Source organism: Hetaerina americana, unplaced genomic scaffold (assembly GCF_022747635.1).
Source record: "Hetaerina americana unplaced genomic scaffold, ioHetAmer1.1.p SCAF_7, whole genome shotgun sequence".
In the NCBI taxonomy this organism is placed as follows: Eukaryota; Metazoa; Arthropoda; class Insecta; order Odonata; family Calopterygidae; genus Hetaerina; species Hetaerina americana.
In genome coordinates, this window is record NW_027287316.1 from 63,244,050 (window position 1) to 63,263,291 (window position 19,242).

A 19,242-nucleotide genomic window follows, 5' to 3' on the forward strand; every position below is an offset into this window, starting at 1 on the left:
GATTTTCGTGCTACCCTTTGCAAATGTTTACAGATGATGAGATAAATCTTAATGTAAATACAGCGATGCGTGATCATTACAGTAAAATATGGTCTTAGAGATTAAAAATATCGTAGAGTTTATCATGAGATGAATTTTATTTTTCGACGCGCTTTCGGACACACTCGCAGAGATTAAGTAGGTCACGGTCATCACATTCTATACTCCAGCTTCCTTGCTGGAAAATAATCATGTTAATTTGAAAGGTTTATACTATTTAACAGATTTTTCCAGTTTATTATCCAAGTGTTTTATAATCACTTAAATAATTACTCCAAAATACAGTAAAACCTAATCGCTGATAGAGGCTTTACCTATGTATACGGTTGTTTTTACCAGCCTTCACATTGCGACACTCTTTGTGGATTCAAGCGCTTCACGGACACTCCAAACAAAATACTACTATCGGAAATGAGGTTAAGGCAATCGCCTTCAGCTAAAGCGGCTGATCCGCTTGTATCCTTGTTTTCTTTCAGTTATATCACGGTCTCCTCGTGAAGTGGTCTTCTCCAGAGCAACTTAACATTTTGGATTTACGATTATTATTTTCAGCGACTAGGAGAATCGTTTCCTTAGCTCTTCCCTGCCATTAAGGATATACCCACAGTTTAGGTAAGTGAAATTCCTCATATGAAGAACGATATTACCAATAATATTGTTATTATAAACGATGGATCTCGAATTTGGAATCTACCATTGGGAATACTTACTACAGAAACGGGCGGTGTCCCAAAATAAAACTTATTTCAATGTTTAATCGGGTAAATATTTCGTGAGAGCAAGTACATAGACGGTTATCGGGAAGTTTTCTTTAGACTATATGGGCACCAAAGAGCTAACTGAGCAAGTGCGTCATTATTTTAAGAACTTAGACCGTGTACGAACTATGGGTTGAAATTACGAGCCATGACATGGTCTGTACTGATGAGAATAAATCACATGGCAGGCGTGAAGAACTATAGAAGTAGTTGAATTTTGGGTAATCAAAATCAAAGCATATAATAAACATTTAAATATACTTTGAACGCCTGGTTGAAAGTATCTCAAAATGCTAATAAATATTCAGAAAGGGCTTACAGCACTACAATTGACATACGTTAGAATTTGGAACATACCGCAAAGCCTAGGCTTTTATGCCAATGGATAAGATAAAACGGATGGAATGAAAAATTCGAGGGTAATCCTGTGAGTACCCGATCCAAAAAAAAAACAAAATATTTGGAAAAAAAAATGTAATTATTCTTCAACATAATCTCCTTTCAGTTCTACACACTTTTCCGAGCGGTGTTCAAAAAGTTCGATGTTCTGTAAGCTGCAATGGAGCAGCACTCGGCATGGAAAGGGTGGGTTTTTGGGTGAAATTCAAACGAGGCAAGAAAAGTTGAATCAGAAATTTTGATCGGCGATGAAATGCTCAAGACTGTGATAGAAAGGAGAAATTTTGGAAAGGGAGCTAGTGGTAGGAAAGGTATAGACATGTTGGACGAAATGAAGGGGGGTAGAAAGCACGCGGAGTCGAAGTATTGTAATGCAGGGTTGTGCTGTGTGAGGCGAGGCTTAGAAACGCAGTGGTAGTCAAGCCTGTGTGTCCTTCCAAAACCTACCTTATCCGTTACATTACCTTGCATGAACAATGACAAATCTCTTAAAGATGAAATTAACTCTGTTTCTCTGTGACTCGATCAGAAAACCATAAGATAAGTTTAGACCGGATCCAGGTTTAAAAGCTTATCGTACACTTAAAATAATAAAATAATATGGCTCTGGATGGGATCAGGTAATTCAACAAGCAGTATTACAATTGAAATTAGGAAGAGGCGTGAGGATAAAATTCAAGTCCATCGTGGTATTTGTTTCTTCGCGGTTGACATGCTGCACCTAAGAATTTGTTGAATCTCATTCTCAAACATCGCCATTCAGAGTAATATCTGTAGTTTCGATTCAAATGTTCATATGACAATTGCACCACCTCATGCAAACGATAATGGAGTTATTTATCTTTAGCGAAGGCTAATGTAAGTAGAGCACGGAGATTCTGTACTCCTTTCACTTTGCGTTCTCCGCTTCGTGAGGGGTCTTTATTAAAATAAGTCACATCATCGTTAAAACGAGCTGCAGTAACGTCATCTCGGGGAACGTGGGGGCGTGATGAGTTGCGGAAAAGGTGACGTCACTTTCGGCCCGTCTCTCGAAGACGTCCCCACTTAAATGTGTGTCGTCTACGGATATTTCGTAGAACCCCCGAGCCCCCCCTCCCTTCATCCCCTAAATGACGTCCGTTGCGACTTGCGACACTCCGCGGGTCTCGGCTGGTCTTTGAGATGCCCTTCTGGAATTTTTCCCAAATTCCGGACCGGTCGCATCCGAAACCTTTCATCTGATTTTCAAGTGTCAACGAAGCTAAAACCACTTAGGTACTTGCAATGCTCTCCTACATGCCATTCCGCAACCACCCCTGGAGAGCCTGCGGCCAACAGCGAGACTTCAAAAAGATATCATGTGATTATATACTTGTACTTACACCTCCATCTCCTGGAAGACTAAAGGTGACGCTTCCATGCTGAATATCATAACATTTGCTGTTTTTTCACGAAAAATGATCAGAGTTTTATCTTCCCATTTTATTTCAAAGTTGAATTGGCTATATCGGTCGAGATCATAATTTTATGAAGTGCGTGCAATAATTAACAATAACTTCAAATATATCGAAAAAATCGACTGTATGATAGCGCTGAAATTGATAATAAAAATCAAACTATCTAGCAAACAGCTTAAATAATAAACAATATTTTCCAGGTAGTCACGCTGATCATTTATGTAGGCTATTCTTGGGATAAGATACAAACATAACGTATCGTACATATACGAAGATACATTCGTCTAATTCTTAGACAGATGTCTTAGTATTTGAAGTAAGTCGATGACTCTCTTTTTCCAATATCGTCCATTTTCACGGTACATATAAGGGCAAAAATATCATCCAAATCAAAATGAAAACTTAGGCAAGAGAAGCGTTTTCACCCCCGGCTAGGAAAGATGCGACCCCAGACAGACAGAGTTGTAATTGCATATAAACTTAATATCTCGGATACGAAAACAAATATCGTGGGCCTTTCGTAAGAAGAATAAACGTCCTCAAATGTACGCTGCATTCAGCATTTACGATTTAAATTGACTTTCAAGGTGGCCTCCAAGTGGGCTGATGTCATTCATGGATGCCAAATAAAGGCAGGTGCAACAAAGAAGGGAGGGATTGGAACGGCTCTTTGTTTAACCTAACCTTCTGTCGGTTTCAGGTCTTCAAGGCAATTTATATAGACCATCCTTTACCGATCATTGTAAATAATTTTTATTTGATCCCATTCGGAGTGCTTTCATGTAAAAACCCAGGATTGAAATACTATCAACGATAACGCATAAATCACGTTTGATTGAGCTGTTGAAATGCCATTTCCGCCTTGAAAACCTGACATTTGCCAATACAATTATTATATTGAAGCGCACAGATAAATTTCGAATCAAGCTTTGCGGTTTTGATGAAAATAAACATTTTAAAATACATTTTCCATTATTGCAAAAGTATTGTAATTGCCATTGCTACAAGATCTTAGATAAAACTAATATCAGCAACGAGCGTGTAATGATCGATTAAAAAGGTTGCGCACTGTCGTAAGCCAACCAAATTTTCTCAATTAAAAAGATTTCAAAACAATATTTGCAGAAATTTTGTCTTTTATTTTACCATATAAATCTCTCTGGATTTGTAATCAAATATCTGCGATTGATTCATTGAATATTCAAACAGTTGACTGACAAATAAATACCGTATAGCATTCATTGAAGTTAAATGAAAATATCTTTGTAGAGCTGATGTATGCTCTGTGTGTATGACTAATACAAGCGGCCGTGAATCCACGGCCGTTTGTATTCGTCATACGCGATATCATAAAGATTTCGTGCACGCCTATAACTAAGGTCAAGACATTCACAAGAAAATTGCTTTTACCTTGAGGTAAGAATTTGTGCTTTCACCAAAACTAAATAAAACTTATATCGTCTAGGAGCATTACGATTGTCATTACTTCGATATTGCTAGACACCGGCATTGTGTTATCACAGCCAACCTTCTGCACATACCGTTCAATCCTCGTCTTTTGCGTTGAAGGTACGATGCGTGGTTGACTCAGGATGGAATCGCTGGTGATTAATGCAACCGTGTTTTAAACATGACGTAGGTACAACCCATCTGAATATATTCCTTCACTGACGTATGGATTTGTGGGCTCTTTAAATTTGATTCTTAATCATCAATTGCTTCAATTACCGGTAAAGTTTTCTATGACTCGTAGGAGTGTTAGGTACAACATAAACTTAGGCAAGATTTTTATCGATGGACGAATATTTGTATCTGTCTTGACAACTTTCTCAGCAATAAATTTGTCAAAATACAGTTGTGGATATTAAACTGAAAAAGATTGCAGAATTTAGTTACCCCTAGATTGGAGACTTTTCCAAATTATCCGATTTCAAACTAGCTTCATCAGTTTTATGAAACTTATGCAAGACAATAAAATAAGCGCAAGCCCTCCAAAACTGCTTTTTATCCAAAAAGTCTATTTAATGCGCTTTCAATATTGATTCAGCGGATACTACAGGAATGCTGAAATTTTATTTACTGAAAATTTATTAAATCTCATTTCGACAGACATTCTGTAGCACGTCTATGGGTATGCACGGCATACACATTGAAATGAATAGTCCTATTAATTGATGAAATGTATTTGAAAATTTTCTCTTGTGAGGATTAGGCGTCTTTTCGAAATTGCCCAAGGTGGAAATAAAAAGAAATTAGAATTGATGGGAATTCATGTGTAAAAAATAAAAGAGCGCGAGGTTATATCTACATCAGCTCACCTAACTCGTTTGGTTGGTTGGACTCGAGTCCGGTCTGCGAAGTGTTCTTCGCAACTCCATACGTGGGGTAGTCGGCTAAGCATTAGTCGATAACGCGAACTCAAAGATATGTACACTTCAATGAAAGAACTCCATATCCTTTTTGCTTACTAAGACACATTCATTAGAGATCAGTCGACAATAGGCCAACCGTAAGGAATTCGGGGTGGGGCTATTTGGGACGTCCTTGCGAAGCATACTATATGTTTAAGTTTCCGACAAAGCGTGGCGAAACTCAGGGCTTCTTCATCGCCTACGATTGTCCTCCTCCCTTTCGAAGCACTACGAAGGCCGACACATTATCAAAATATGTGACGATAGGTTTTTTTTTGTGCTCGCGAGAAGCACTCTTGGTCGCTTTCACCACATGTGCATCTATTTTTTCCGGCCACGAAATCGTTCCACGCCATCTACAGCGGTTTTGCAGGGAGGGATTGGCTCTTTTCCTCCAGTTTCGGAATTCCTGCGCTCACGCACAACACACACAGATATTCCTTGGGAGCAGTTTCGTTTTCCAAATAGGTGTCATGTTCAAGGTGAGTGATTAATCATAGCTCTTCTGTTTCTGCAAATAAGATTGTAATGAACTCTCTGTCGCGCCGCAACAATATTTCTTTTGTTTTTTTTTAAATGTCGTTCAGTTTGTGTCATTGCACTTCCTGTTCCTACGAATATTCATCTCCAATATATACCCCGTTTTCACGGTGCACTCGAGGGTACAGACAAAGCGGTCATCATGTCACATCGAGCTATTGTTTTTTTTCGTCCGGAAAAATTGTCGATGCATTAAATTAAACTCCCAAGAACACGTAGTGGGTTCATGATGAACTAAACAATGATTTATTCTGGGAATAGGTTAAAAAAGGATACCTATTTTTTGTGTCAACTTCTACTGCGTTTTTCTCAATTGATAAATGTATATATTGTAACAATACAGTAAGCTTACTTTACGATAGCAAATATATTTCATAAGTATACGTTGGGTGGTAATAAATTAGGCACAGTTATTTAGCATAATTTCACCATTGAAAGTGGGTCAAAGCTATACGTTAAATTGGTCTTTCTCGCTTAAATCTACACTAATAAACTTCTGATTATAGATCCTATTCCATTTATTCGATTTTATTTTTAACTGTGACATCTTGAGTCAGGCGGTGACGACACGAGACATACGGAAAAGGCACACGGAACGGGCTTTTCTTCTTAGGTATTGAACTCTGTATGGAAAGATAACTTTCTGCAATGCCTGCGAAATCGTAGAGATTAAGTTCTTATCAACGTTCATCAACTTTCATCGCATGACGCCTACCACACTGGAGATTAGAAACGATAGCATAGGGCCAATTCATATTTGTGAATCCATTTATGTGGAAGAGCTTTGGCTTTCACGTGTTGTTAGCGACGGAGAGACCGGTTGATCAACCGGACAAGTAGCCAAAACGATGGCAAACGCTCGTAGTTCTCGAGCATTTTGTTTTGAGGAAACTCCACGAATTACGAAAGTCCGCTTGCTCGCCTGTGAAGACATCCTAAACTAAAATAGATATCCCGACCGGGAAGGAAGTTCATTCCTTCGTGAAGTCAGTCAACTTCTAGCAGATACCGTCATTAGTCACACGCCCGGCGATTAAAAATTCATTTTATATTTACTTACAGAGGAAATTATTAGCAAGCATTGTAATTACAGTAAAATGTAAATACCTCGGGAGAGTACAGGTTTCCTAGTGGAAGAATTTCTTACTGGGAAACATGTATTTATATCGGGTAATTACAATTAATCATACGAGGGTTGGATAGCTGGTGCAGTAGTCATTTTTAATCAGTATAAAATTCGTGGAGAAGTGGAAGCAAATATTAGTTTCCGCTCGAAATAAATGAAGCTTATATCCCCAGAACTATTTTTCATGCCAAATCAAGCGCATTGAAAGAAAACACGAAACCCAGTACACACCAGCAGTGGCGGAAGCTTTGAAAAGCAAGAAACACAATTTGCTAAAAAAATTATGCCTTCGAGATAATTTTTAACTGATTTCATCAAATTTTCAGCTTTTAAACACATTGCGATATTTTCCTGTAAGCACAGAGAGTACTTAGCCGCATAATTTCTACTTCTGCAATGAGCAATGACCACGACTGGCAGGAAAATTAGCAAGCTAGGAACATACTCATCTCTATTGTAGGCAGCTATTTTATTGTATAATCATGAGAACATAGGCCATTTCACGAGATAGTTTGTCCTTCTAGAATCTACCGGTGACCTCATCATGATGTCTATAGATAAATATAAGTGTGTCTTTATTTATAGACATCTATGTGAAACCTCATACAAATCTCTGGGACAAGAGTATTATTCAGAGTCAAGCTATTCACTCTGCGGTCATACCAAATTCCATTCAATTTTTAGGCAGCAAAAACGTATTTAAAAGAGTGCGTGAAAGTTCAATTTTTTGGGATAAATCTTTTGAAGAATAGTGCAGAATATTCAGGAAGAGTAAAAACAGGACTCCAAAATTTGAGTCTGTCGACGGATGGGTGAAAATTCCGGGTGATTTGCAGGGGGAATGAAAATGGTAATTGTTCAGGCGTGAACAATGATTTCTCTGTGAGTAATACTAAAAATAACCTCCATTAAAGCTTTTCGTTTTACCGTATATTTGTTGAAAAGGTCATGATCTAATAGCAGTATGCTTCCGGTCAGAGGTGGTTCACGACCATTGGGGATAGACATATTTTTATGAGTAGTGAACAATTTGCGTTACTGGTTTTGAATGTCAAAAGAAAATTAATATGTAAAATGAAAAATTGTGAAGGGAATAATTCACATATCTTTCGAGCTGACGAGAATTTGTACGGGAATGTTCAAGTTATGGAAACCCAACTCTAATCACTTATAATGTTATGTCCTATCCACTGGAATATAATTGAATGGGCATTACATTAATTCAAAACTATTTACATAACTTTCATTTCCTTCAGTATGGTAAGAAACCGTGTTCATAGCATTAGTGTGCTTATTATAGCATACTTACATTATATTAGGTATACTACCGGTTAAGGTAGGCTTTTGGATGGACACAGCTATCAAATATGTTTTGATTCCTAACAAAATACAAAACACAACATCCAACTCTACATCAGGTCCCTTTTCATCTTTGAGTACCTTCTTCCTCCCTTCATCCCGTCCAACATCCCTATCCTGTTCCTTCCCTTTCCTCATTTGCCTAACATTCCCGCTCAATCACAGTCTTCAACATCCCACTGCCAGTCAATACCCCCTTCATCCACTTTTCCTGCCTCCACAGGATATCTTCCAACAAACCCCTCTCTTCGCCCACCATACCAAGTACCTCCTCGTTTGTTTTCTTCTCTGTCCATTTCACCTTCTCCATTCTTCTCCACACCCACATTTCAAAAGCCTCCAGTCTACGTCTATCCTCCTGCTACAATGACCACGTTTCCGCGCCGTACATAGCTACGCTCCATATCAAAGTTTAAAAGAGTCTTTTCCTGATATCCTTACTCAACGTCCCCGTCATCAACTCCCTCCTCCTTGTGAAAGCCTCTTTGCCTAGCGCAATTCTTCTCCTTACGTCCCTACTACTTTGACCGTGTTGGTCCAAAACACTACCGAGATACGTAAACTGTTCTACCTGCTCTAGTTTTTGCCCTCCTATTTTAATGTTTAGCTTAGCCTTTTTCTTTCTAGAAAATCGCATAACCTTTGTTTTATTTATTTTGATTCTCATCCCATACCTGTCGCACTGAATTTCCAATTCACTCAGCAATGCTTGCAACCCCTTGGATGACTGACAAACTAAAGCTTGGTCATCAGCAAACCTAACTGATTTTACGAATTACCCGCCCACCTTCATTCCTACCTCCAGTTCTTCCCAAGCCTCTTTAATCATTTCCTCAGCATATAGGTTGAACAGCAACGGTGATAATGGATATATATATATATATATATATATATATATATATATATATATATATATATATATATATATATATATATATATATAAAGGTTTTTACGGTGTATTTATTGAGATTCAACATCTTTATTATATACATTTTTAATTTGCGCTTTTGTTATTAAATTATCATATTAAATACAACCAAGAGATACGGGAAAGTCATGGTGGGATTTTCTATTTCACCTTAACGTGGTTATACAAAAATAGGGTTTCGTTAGTGCCCGATAATTTATTTATTGAATACGTAACTGATGACAGAATTTTTTGTTGAATTTCTTTTCCGAAATCGAGTATTTTCCTGGTACGCCCCTGGATAACGAATCAAATACCTATTTCATGAATTCGCAGTTTTCTTGGGGGAAATTTATCATTAGACTACGGGAGTTAGTCTATTAAGCCAAAAAAGGCGTAAATGAAGGCAATTGAACCACCCATTACAGGACTATCTAGAGAGAATTTAATGAAAAATAATTCTTCGTACACAATCCCGATTATTCACTTCCAGGGTTATGCAAACTCTTGATATCTATGCTGTGGATACCAGAGATTTACTGGGTAATAAGGATACATTATTGGGTAATAATGTATCCTTAAGTACAGGCAACCACCACGACGGCGAAAAGCAATTTTTTTTTTTCAAGGGGCCGATTGTGAAAGGAAGTCAATCGGGTGCATACGTTTTTCTACCAGCTTGATCAGCCGAATGAAAGTTGCTGGGATTTTCAGTATTTTTGCATCATTTGTAAGGACTTCAAATTCGTATTCTACGGTGTAAATTCTATTTCTCTGCATTTAATGGTTCAACATTAATAGAAACTAAAGGAGACACTTCGGCCGCGTCAAAAACAAAAATGACGACGGTCGCAAAGCGAGTATCCTTGGCTCATAAGAGTTGATTCTTCGTCCTATTCACTGAAAATCTACGTGAATTATTTTATTATAACACCAATTTGCCATGAGAAGTTTTAAAAATAGAAAAGACCCTCTCAGTTTAGGACGAGTTAATGTGATATGCACGTCAATAACTTGAAGTAACATTCCCAAGACCCGGAATTTCTCATGGGCAAGGATACTCTCTTCTCAGTCACCGTTTTGAAGTAGTAGTTATAAGGGGAGGCGACCGTCAACTAAGGTCATTCGCACCATTCAGAATAGATGGATGACTTGAAAGATGTAGGATTTTTAGAGAATGGGGAGGGGTGAAGAGAAACCCGGCACAGGCATTAGCCCACGTTTCACAGTAGATGCCCAGCGGCCCAGAATTTGACGTCTCAACCGACGGAGAGAGCGCCTCCACTTGAAATGGTCTCCACATTCTCCCAAGAAGGGATCTGGATTGAACGAGCAGAAAAATTCAGCCACCGTCGGGATTAGAACCCGGACCCTCGGGATGAAAAAACATACCTGTCACAATAGCATGAATCCCGTCTACTTATTACCAAAATAAAAATGAGTTAACATCAGTAGATGCGTGCGATCGATTGTAAAATGTCAGTTAACGAAGTGAAGTGAAAAGCTATATTCGATGGAATCAGTATTTCTAATCAAAGCTCCCGAAATTTGGCCGTTGACAATTTGTTTCAAGTTAATATTTCAGAAAAAATAAAAAAGAAATTATTTGGAATGGCATGTGGAGAAATTATGGATTATACAATTCATAAACTAAGCAAGAAAAAGAGCTGCTCGCTACCAGTTAATTTATTTCGCATAATTTGCTATGGCCAGATCCGTGTCTGGTCTCCATGACCCTTAACCATTTAATCCAAGTTTTAAAAAGTCAGATGTATGGATTTGAGATATTTATATTCGTTAATATCTTATTATGGAGACAATTATTTCTCCGTAGTACTATATTCAATCATAATATTCATCGCTGTAGTTCGTTCTCTTTGGTTTTCATTTATAAATAACGTAACGATTTTCCCTTTTCTCTCTTATTGGTGGTCCTGATAATATTCATACAGCACTCGTACGATTGCAGAGATAATCGCTCTGTGAATTTTCAAAATTTATGCATTTTAAATCGATTTTAATGATTTCTAATAACTGTGACTTAAGCACTTTTAGTCGACGATATAAATCGCGTAAAAATTGCGCAATCTCATGCTGATTATCAATTACACATGCTCCCATGTAAAAACCAATGCTTCTAACGCAAATGAAAACTTTGAAATCCGCTAAAAATTATGGATTACCTTCAATGAAAAAAAGCAGTAAGTTTATTTTTAAGTTGCAGCGACGTTTTAGTTGTCCACCGCTAATCATTTAAAGCGACCGCGATTCGACGAAGAGTCATTCACTCCGTATGCTATAGCTAGCAGCATGCCCAACGTTTGGGCAATCACGACAGATACGAATCAGTTCCATTTTCATTGATCTACTTTCATTCGTTTTCTTTTCAGTGCACGGACCTCACCATGCCTGTTCCAACGACTAGCAATCAATCTAGGGAACCGATTGCAGAAGATACAGCACCAAAAGAACCAGACCCTGCTCCACCGCCTGCATCCGAGCAATGCGAACGTGACAGCCAAACCGGCGAAATTTCCAGGAGCCCAAACGTCCGCGTGTGCTACCTCCGACCCAAAACTGCCGAGGATGAATCGGGACAAGCTTCGGGCCACACGAACGGCGGCAGCGAAAACGGCCTCGCCGAAATGGTACCTAAACAAGGGGGGACGTCAGGGTCCTACGGGATGAGCATCAGCAGGAGCGCATGGGACCCGTACCCTTGGGTCTGCGGGATAGCCCCGGGGGGAGCGGCCGATGGTGCCGGCCTCAGGAGAGGCGACTGCCTCCTCAAAGTGGGTGCCCTCTCCTTGTTGGGCCTCCCCGTGTCCGAGGTCGCGGGTGCCCTGAGAGCGGATGGTGGCGCGGAAGGTCTGAGGCTTGAGGTGTGGAATGCCGAGGGAGGGGGGGAAGAGGAGGACGCCGCGGCTGAAGGGGCGACCGGAGGAAGAGTGAGTGAGATCGGTATTGCCTTGTGATTTGGGAGCGGAAGAGAGCTCAGGGTCGGACACCTCCGTTATGCGTGTTCAACCGGATAAAAGGGGCGCGCACATTTTCAGTGACTAAACCAGTTAATTCCCTTATATTGTGCTGTCCCTCCAGGGGGAGAGTTGGAATTTATTAAAAGGGGAAGGGGCTGAAAATAAATAAGAAAACTGGAAATCAGAAACAAAAAATTTTAACTTTTGAACATGAAATTCAATTTCATAGAGCACAATAGAATTGAAAATTGTCTCATTCTCCGTTTGAAAAATTTTTGAAACTTGAAATTTTAATTACTATGATTTTATTTTTGATTCCTAAGTTTGGTTACTACTCACCTTTCATGCAAACATTTATCAGGCTCAATTTTAAAGATTTCCATTGCTAGATAACCTCCATTCCTTTCTTGTTTTCCTGCCTCCATAGGATTTCTCCCAAAAAAACCCCTCTCTTCGCCCACCATACCAAGTACTTCCTCATTTGTTTTCTTCTCGGTCCATTTCACCTTCTCCATTTTTCCCCACACCCACATTTCAAAAGTCTACAATCTACTTCTATCATCCTGCTTCAGTGATCATGTTTCCGCACTGTACATAACTATGCTCCATATCAAAGTTTTAACGAGTCTTTTCTTAACATCCCTACTCAACATTCCTGTCATCAAGTCCTTCCTCCTTGTGAAAGCCTCTTTGCCTAGCGAAATTCTTCTCCTTACGTCCTTACTACTTTGACCGTGTTGGTTCAAAACACTACCGAGATACGTAAACTGTTCTACCTGCTCTAGTTTTTGTCCTCCTATTTTAATTTTAAGCTTAGCCTTTTTCTTTCTAGAAAATCGCATAACCTTTGTTTTATTAATATTGATTCTCATCCCATATCTATTACACTGAATTTCCAATTCCTTCAGAAATGCTTGCAACCCCTTGGCTGACTGACAAAACAGAGCTTGGTCATGATGTTGATATATCACAACAAAAATACCTGGATTTGGTTCAAGGTTATCGTGACAGAAAGTAATGCATAGTAAATACCTGCAATCATTATACTGGGATAATGGAAGAGTGGCCATGTAGAATAGAAAGGAGATATTTCAGGGATAGGGGGTCTATAGGCTTCATTGATCTAGATCTTAAAAGGTATTAATTAATTCCTGGAAAACTGGAGATACACCATCCTTCAATAAATTGAAGAAAAAATAATATTAACTGTAGTTTTGATTTAATTGGATCGTAGAGCATTTCCATTTTAGACTAAAACAAATTTTCTCAATTTTTTTTCTAGAAACAAAATATCAAAACAATTAACAGAATTAAAATATCAAAATAATTAAATTGGGCATAATTCACAAAAGTGATTAGCATTATTAGATACTGAGGGAAATAATGAACAATTTTGTGTTAACAACCAAAGATTATGAAAATGATTCGGAGCTTTACATTCTATATTTTCATTGAATCTCTACAAAACTTTTCTTTCTATAACATTGTGCACTCATCCCATCTACAATAAAAGTATTTACATATAACCTAACAAAAAAAATAATTTACCCCAGTTGCACTAACATTTTGGTAAAAACAATTCAAATTATCAAATTATGGTTTAAAGCCACATTCACACTGACAGAACTTGGCTGCTGATATGATCATTAGCATTTCAATATTGCTACCGAAAACAAAGCTTCCAATGTAGAGGCAGTAAGCATCAAAGGAGTGAACTATTCCGGTGTAGGGATGAGTAATCAACATAAGAATTTTCATGAAATGTAAAAAGGGATAATGCTAAGGATGGGAGAGACCCACTCATTTCTAACTGCTTTATCTTTACTACTCTTGAGTTGGTGTACATATTAACCAAAACAGTTGCCATAATTGAATTAAAGAAAAATTGCATCTATGGATTTTTATGAATAATTCTCATTGGCTCATTGCTAATTACACATAATAATAAAAATAGACTATGCATAGAAGTGCATCTAAATGCACTTCCAATTTGGTGAAAAACTATGTACTTTTGAATGTCACTGCAAACACCTCCAAACTAAAAGTTCTAAGCCAATAGCAGTCATATTTTCCAGGGTAAGGAGAGGCAAATATATGTTTCTGATTCCTGAATACTTATATTAAATGAATATTACACATTTTCAAAGTCAGTAGTGACTGGACTGTTAAAATTGAAGAATACAGTCTCATGAATTTCTCCTGATTCAAGGGCCAAGTTATTTTATGTAGATCCTTCAGTTCCTATTGCTCTTACTCCATTATTATGAAGAAAAGCACACCCATATCAGGTATCGAAGTGCAGAAACCACAGAAGTAGTTGCTATTTGATTAGGTGTGAATATAGTACTGGGAATAAGAACTGTGCAGTGTAAACTGAATATAAAAAAGTGCCACTGTTTCAAGTTTGAATTTTAAATGGATGAAATCACACCACAGCTTTTTGCAAACTAATTACCAATTTGTTTTGGAATGTTTACATTTGTTGATAATATTGCTACAGATGATATCACTGCAGATATTGTATCCACTCTCTATCTAAATGGCCTAGATATTTTCTATCTTTAATGGAAAATATTGGAATTGAAATACGACAAAATCAAAAAGTATATCACTATGATTTATATTGCTTAAGGACTCAACACTGTAGTGTGGTGGTGTAATAATATATTAGATCCATATGACAATGTGCATTATGTAATGAAAATTGAAGCCTATTTCTTATGCTAACCAATACCATTGCTCCAATGGGACCTGCTTATTAGAGTACCACTGACTTTATTTATAGCTTTCAGAAATGGGCCCAATAGACACAACTGTCATTAAAGAAATCAGCAACTTAAGTATGAAAATAAAATAATAAAATTGGGTATATGCATTTTAATTAATTTATTTTTTCTCAGAGGAGATCCGGTTTGAGAGGACCACTGCCTTCTGCCCTTCAACGCCTTTCATCTTGTCTCTCAACTATTGTGGCAGCTCTTGAGTGTCCAGTATGCCTTGAATGCCCTCTACCTCCGCCAGCTCAGCAGTGTCCGAATGGCCATCTACTCTGCTTGCGGTGTCGGCTTCGCTCTTGCCGCTGTCCAATCTGCAGGTGAGATCCTGGGTAGCAAATAAGTGTTGATATCAATTAGCACACAAACTTTTTGTAAATTATAAGCATAGCATCCCAATAATGATAAAATATTTTAAAAGTAAAAAATTAAAATTGATTCAACATTATGGCCTATTATATAACTCATTATAGAAACCTAAGCAATATCATTAAAATGACTTATTTACACATCTTAATTAATTAACAAAAAATCCTATTTTTGCTTTTGGGGTACTTGGATTTCCCAAATACAATCAAGCTTCTATCACCCAAACTCCCCTAAGTTTTGATAACTTGAAAGGAATTTAAATTTGATATGTTTTTTATGTAAAGTTCCAATATTTCACTAAAACTTGAAATTGATTTCTTGAATTATTGGCAAAAATGAAAAATGTTTCTTTCCACAATGACTGAAAGTTACTTCTAATTCAAATTGATTATCCATTTGAATGACCAATTCAGAAAAAGTGAGGCTAAGCAACAAAATCTTGGGAAGAATATTTTCAGGGTTAAACTTTAAAAGAATTGGCCATATATTCTATTGTTTCAGGCTTCACTTCGTGGAAGTATTTAATATCCATACTAAAAAGAAAGACTCGTACTTTTCCAACTTCAACTACTAAAACTTCAACATTGAACTCGTGAATATCACTAATATAGCTATCAACAATGGTTTCAACCCCAAACTAGTTGACACATTACTACGGAAAAAACAAAAAGCAATGGCCATAAAACGCATTTTCGTATCACAGCCCGCAGGATCTAAAGATTTTAAGTGGTGCTCGACCCCATTTCTGGGAGATCTTTCATATAGGATTTCCAACTGCCTACCCACCTCACTCAAAGCAGCCTTCTACCCACCCATAACCCTCTCCAAACTTCTAGCCAATGGAAAAGACACCCAGGATAGCCTTCTCAAATCAGGCATTTATAAACTGAAATGTGAGGATTGCAACAGTGTTTATGTCGGTCAGACCGGCAGGAACATCAAGTTACGAGTCAAGGAACACGCTAGGTGTCACAAAAATCAGAATAACAACTCTCTCTTCGCCAAGCATTTACTAGAATTCGACCACAGCAGTGACTTTGTCCCAGAGATATTAAACACACTCCCAAAAGGATTAAAAATGGACGCTCTCGAGCAATTAGAGATTAGAAGGCACTTGGTGAACCCCAACGGGACACTTTGTAATGAGCAATTATTCCCATACCCCTCCCCACTCCTCTCCGAGAAATTAGCCTGGAAATGGTCAAAACAATCCATCAACGCACCTGCGAGCCGCCACCCCTCTCAAATCCTTCAAACCCTCCCCGCCCCCACTCTGTCCTGAGGGTATATATTCTTGCTCTGTCTGTTTTGCAAATTTGTACCTGATGATGCCGCAAGTCGGTGAAACGCATTGTACCGTATAACAAAATCTGTGGAAAAGTATGAGTCTTTCTTTTTAGTATGGAGAATTGGCCATATTTGAACGGTTGAATATTTCCCCTTTGCTCAATTTCCTGGAAGTCCATCACATCCCTCAGTCCCAATGTCCTCTTTTATTCCTGTTTAAATATTCTTCTCAAAATACAGATCACACAATGATATTAAAACACTTTATGAATACATACTCATATTTTCAGTGTGGAAAAACCCAATAGAAATCACCACAGTGGCCCTATTTGTTTTAGGATCATGAATATTATATTTATTTATTACATTTATCTATGGAAACTTCCATACAAAAGTGTGAGGCTAGTTTCCTCTATCTTTTATAATCAGTGAATTGATGAGTTTAATAATAAATTTAAAATTAACTATACATATTTCCTTTTTTGTATGTAATTTGTTTAATTTTTAGTTGCAATCACTGGAGGTAAACTATAAGGAATGTCTAGTTTTTCAATCAACTTCATTCAATTTGCACAATCTGTTTGGGGATATAAATTGTATTTTTTTCCATCTATGTGAAGTCAAGGGTAATTTTTAATGCTATTTCACCTCAAAATTTACTGAAATATAAATTATACTAATTGCCATTTTACCAATCTATGATAATATTCATCAGAATGACCTAACACAAGTAGATTTTCTTGTTCTTAAAACTTATATAACTGGAAGGGAATTTCTGCTCCAAGGTACTTCAATTAATTGAAATTTGACTTAATATTCATTTGTTCATCAACACATCTTATGGGTATAACTATTTGAGGATTTAGTGCTTCATTAGTGGGTGCAATACAACCCTAATCAGTCAATCAACTTCAGTAAGATAATTAAACTAACATTTAGATTTAATAAATGAAAGTTATTAAAACATTTTGCTCACCAGAATTCAGTGGGTATGGAAATAAATATTAAATGCAGTTCTCCTCAGTTGAGTGACACTTGAAAATATTGTAAACATTTCTAGTTTGAGAAATTTCTAGCACTGCAGAAAACTGCCATGAGATACATAAATGAGCATTGATAATGACCATGTAAACTTAATTTTTAAATTAAAATTTATTTTTTCTCTGTGGTAGTGTCATAAGATTTTCAGCCTTAGACATACATTTTTGACCTAGTATTGATAGTTGTGGGGACAGAGCAATATTTGAAGGTATGCAAAGGGTTCATTCTACTTCCAGAAAATGAAATAAACAACCCATACAAAATGTTCCAATATTTAAAGTGGGTATCTCTTGCAAAAAAATATAGGTAAATGCTCACAAAATGTATGCATGTATTTAAAAATTCAAATGATTTTGTTTCAAAATTATTTTGTCAATTCTATAATTTGTAATCATAAAAATGATGAAAAGTTACTCAAAGAGAAATTTCAATTTTTTAAAATTTGTTGAATTTAATGCTACAAATGTGCCTTTCCTATAAAATTCAGGATCAATCTGGCACCAATGGCATCCACAGCACATGGACATCCCCTACCACCAAATGTTGGAAGAGGCCGATGTCTCCTCGCTGATGAAATACACTCCATCCTTGACTCAGAGTTAGGTATTGGAGACAGTGGAGGTATACGAGCTACCAAAAGACCACCACCTGTACCATCCACCAGACCCGAATGCCAAAGGCGTCAAAACACTGCCATATCAACAGCAAACAGATTACTGGCCCGAATAGGTCTTGGAGGCAAAGCTGTCTCAATGGGTGATCTCCCAAGGAGTACGGGAGGAGGGAGCGATGAACCAAACAATTCTCGACATCCTACTTCCCCGCTCACTTCACGTATTCTGGGACGTTTGACCAATGGTAAATCCCACTCATTAGACAACCTCCAGGGGGCTCCTGTTCCAAATCAAAATCTCTCACCATCATGTGAAAACTTGCCCAATGAGCCACCATCTTCCCCGATGACAGATCGTCTCCTCAGCAAGATAGTCATGGGCAAGGCATGCTCTTTGGAAAATCTGGCAGATAACATTTTGGTCATTACACCCTCCAATAGCTCTGAAGCCATTATGAAGGAAAATGGAGTCCATGGGTCTCACCTTGCAGAAAGGCTCATCACACGTCTATCCGGGAAGTCTTTCTCACTTGAGAATATATCTCGGTCCTCTGGTCCTCAACACGAAGATGGAGATGATGATACTGTCAATCTCATTGCTGTTCCACGAACTTTGGACCGTGAGGCCATAGGAATTGGTTTATGAAGTACAGAGACACTGTGGAGTCAATGAAAATAAAACTCTATATTAGAGTGCAATATTATTGAAATATCTGATGAAACACAAAGCTTCATATAGCTTTTCCTCTGAATATATATACACAATAACATATATTTCTAGGGTGATATTTATTGGGCCCAAATGTTCATAGTCAAGTGCATACCTATTTCTGGCATCATATAATCATAATGGCGACAAGTGACACTAGGGAACATCTATTATAATATTGAATAATGTGCAAGTAGCATTTCAGAGGAATTCATTTAATAGACTAGTAATATCTCATCATTTTAGCAATTACTTCATGGGCCATATTTCATGAATGCAATTCTTGAGTGTTTTCATGCCCATTTTTCCAAAGCTATATTTATTACAACGTGTCACCAATATGTGAAAGTAGCTTAGAGTTTAAATGATCTTTTGATATCCCATTTTGTGTGAAGCTTTTCATTATGCACTAATAATCAGGAATTCATTGAAAAATGTATAATTTTCTGACATAAGATGAATTTACCACGTGCAACTCATTTCCCGAAAATA

At 37.5% G+C, this 19,242-nt stretch overlaps 1 protein-coding gene across 1 annotated transcript; it reads left to right on the forward strand.

Moving 5' to 3' along the window:
• Positions 1-562: 562 nt before the first annotated feature.
• On the forward strand, positions 563-18,988 carry LOC139696865 (uncharacterized). The gene is made up of 4 exons (XM_071595745.1): positions 563-651; positions 11,370-11,927; positions 14,858-15,051; positions 17,916-18,988. Exons 2-4 carry the CDS (start codon positions 11,385-11,387, stop codon positions 18,685-18,687), a joined length of 1,509 nt encoding a protein of 502 aa, XP_071451846.1. The 5' UTR covers positions 563-651; positions 11,370-11,384; the 3' UTR covers positions 18,688-18,988.
• Positions 18,989-19,242: the final 254 nt, after the last annotated feature.

What these genes read in the sequence shown, in the direction of transcription:
- LOC139696865 (XM_071595745.1), top strand. Translation starts at nt 11,385, where the DNA reads ATGCCTGTTCCAACGACTAGCAATCAATCTAGGGAACCGATTGCAGAA. An exon ending in AAGGGGCGACCGGAGGAAGA is followed by an intron (nt 11,928 to 14,857) that starts GTGAGTGAGATC and finishes ATTTTTTCTCAG; the next exon opens with AGGAGATCCGGTTTGAGAGG. An exon ending in TGCCGCTGTCCAATCTGCAG is followed by an intron (nt 15,052 to 17,915) that starts GTGAGATCCTGG and finishes TATAAAATTCAG; the next exon opens with GATCAATCTGGCACCAATGG.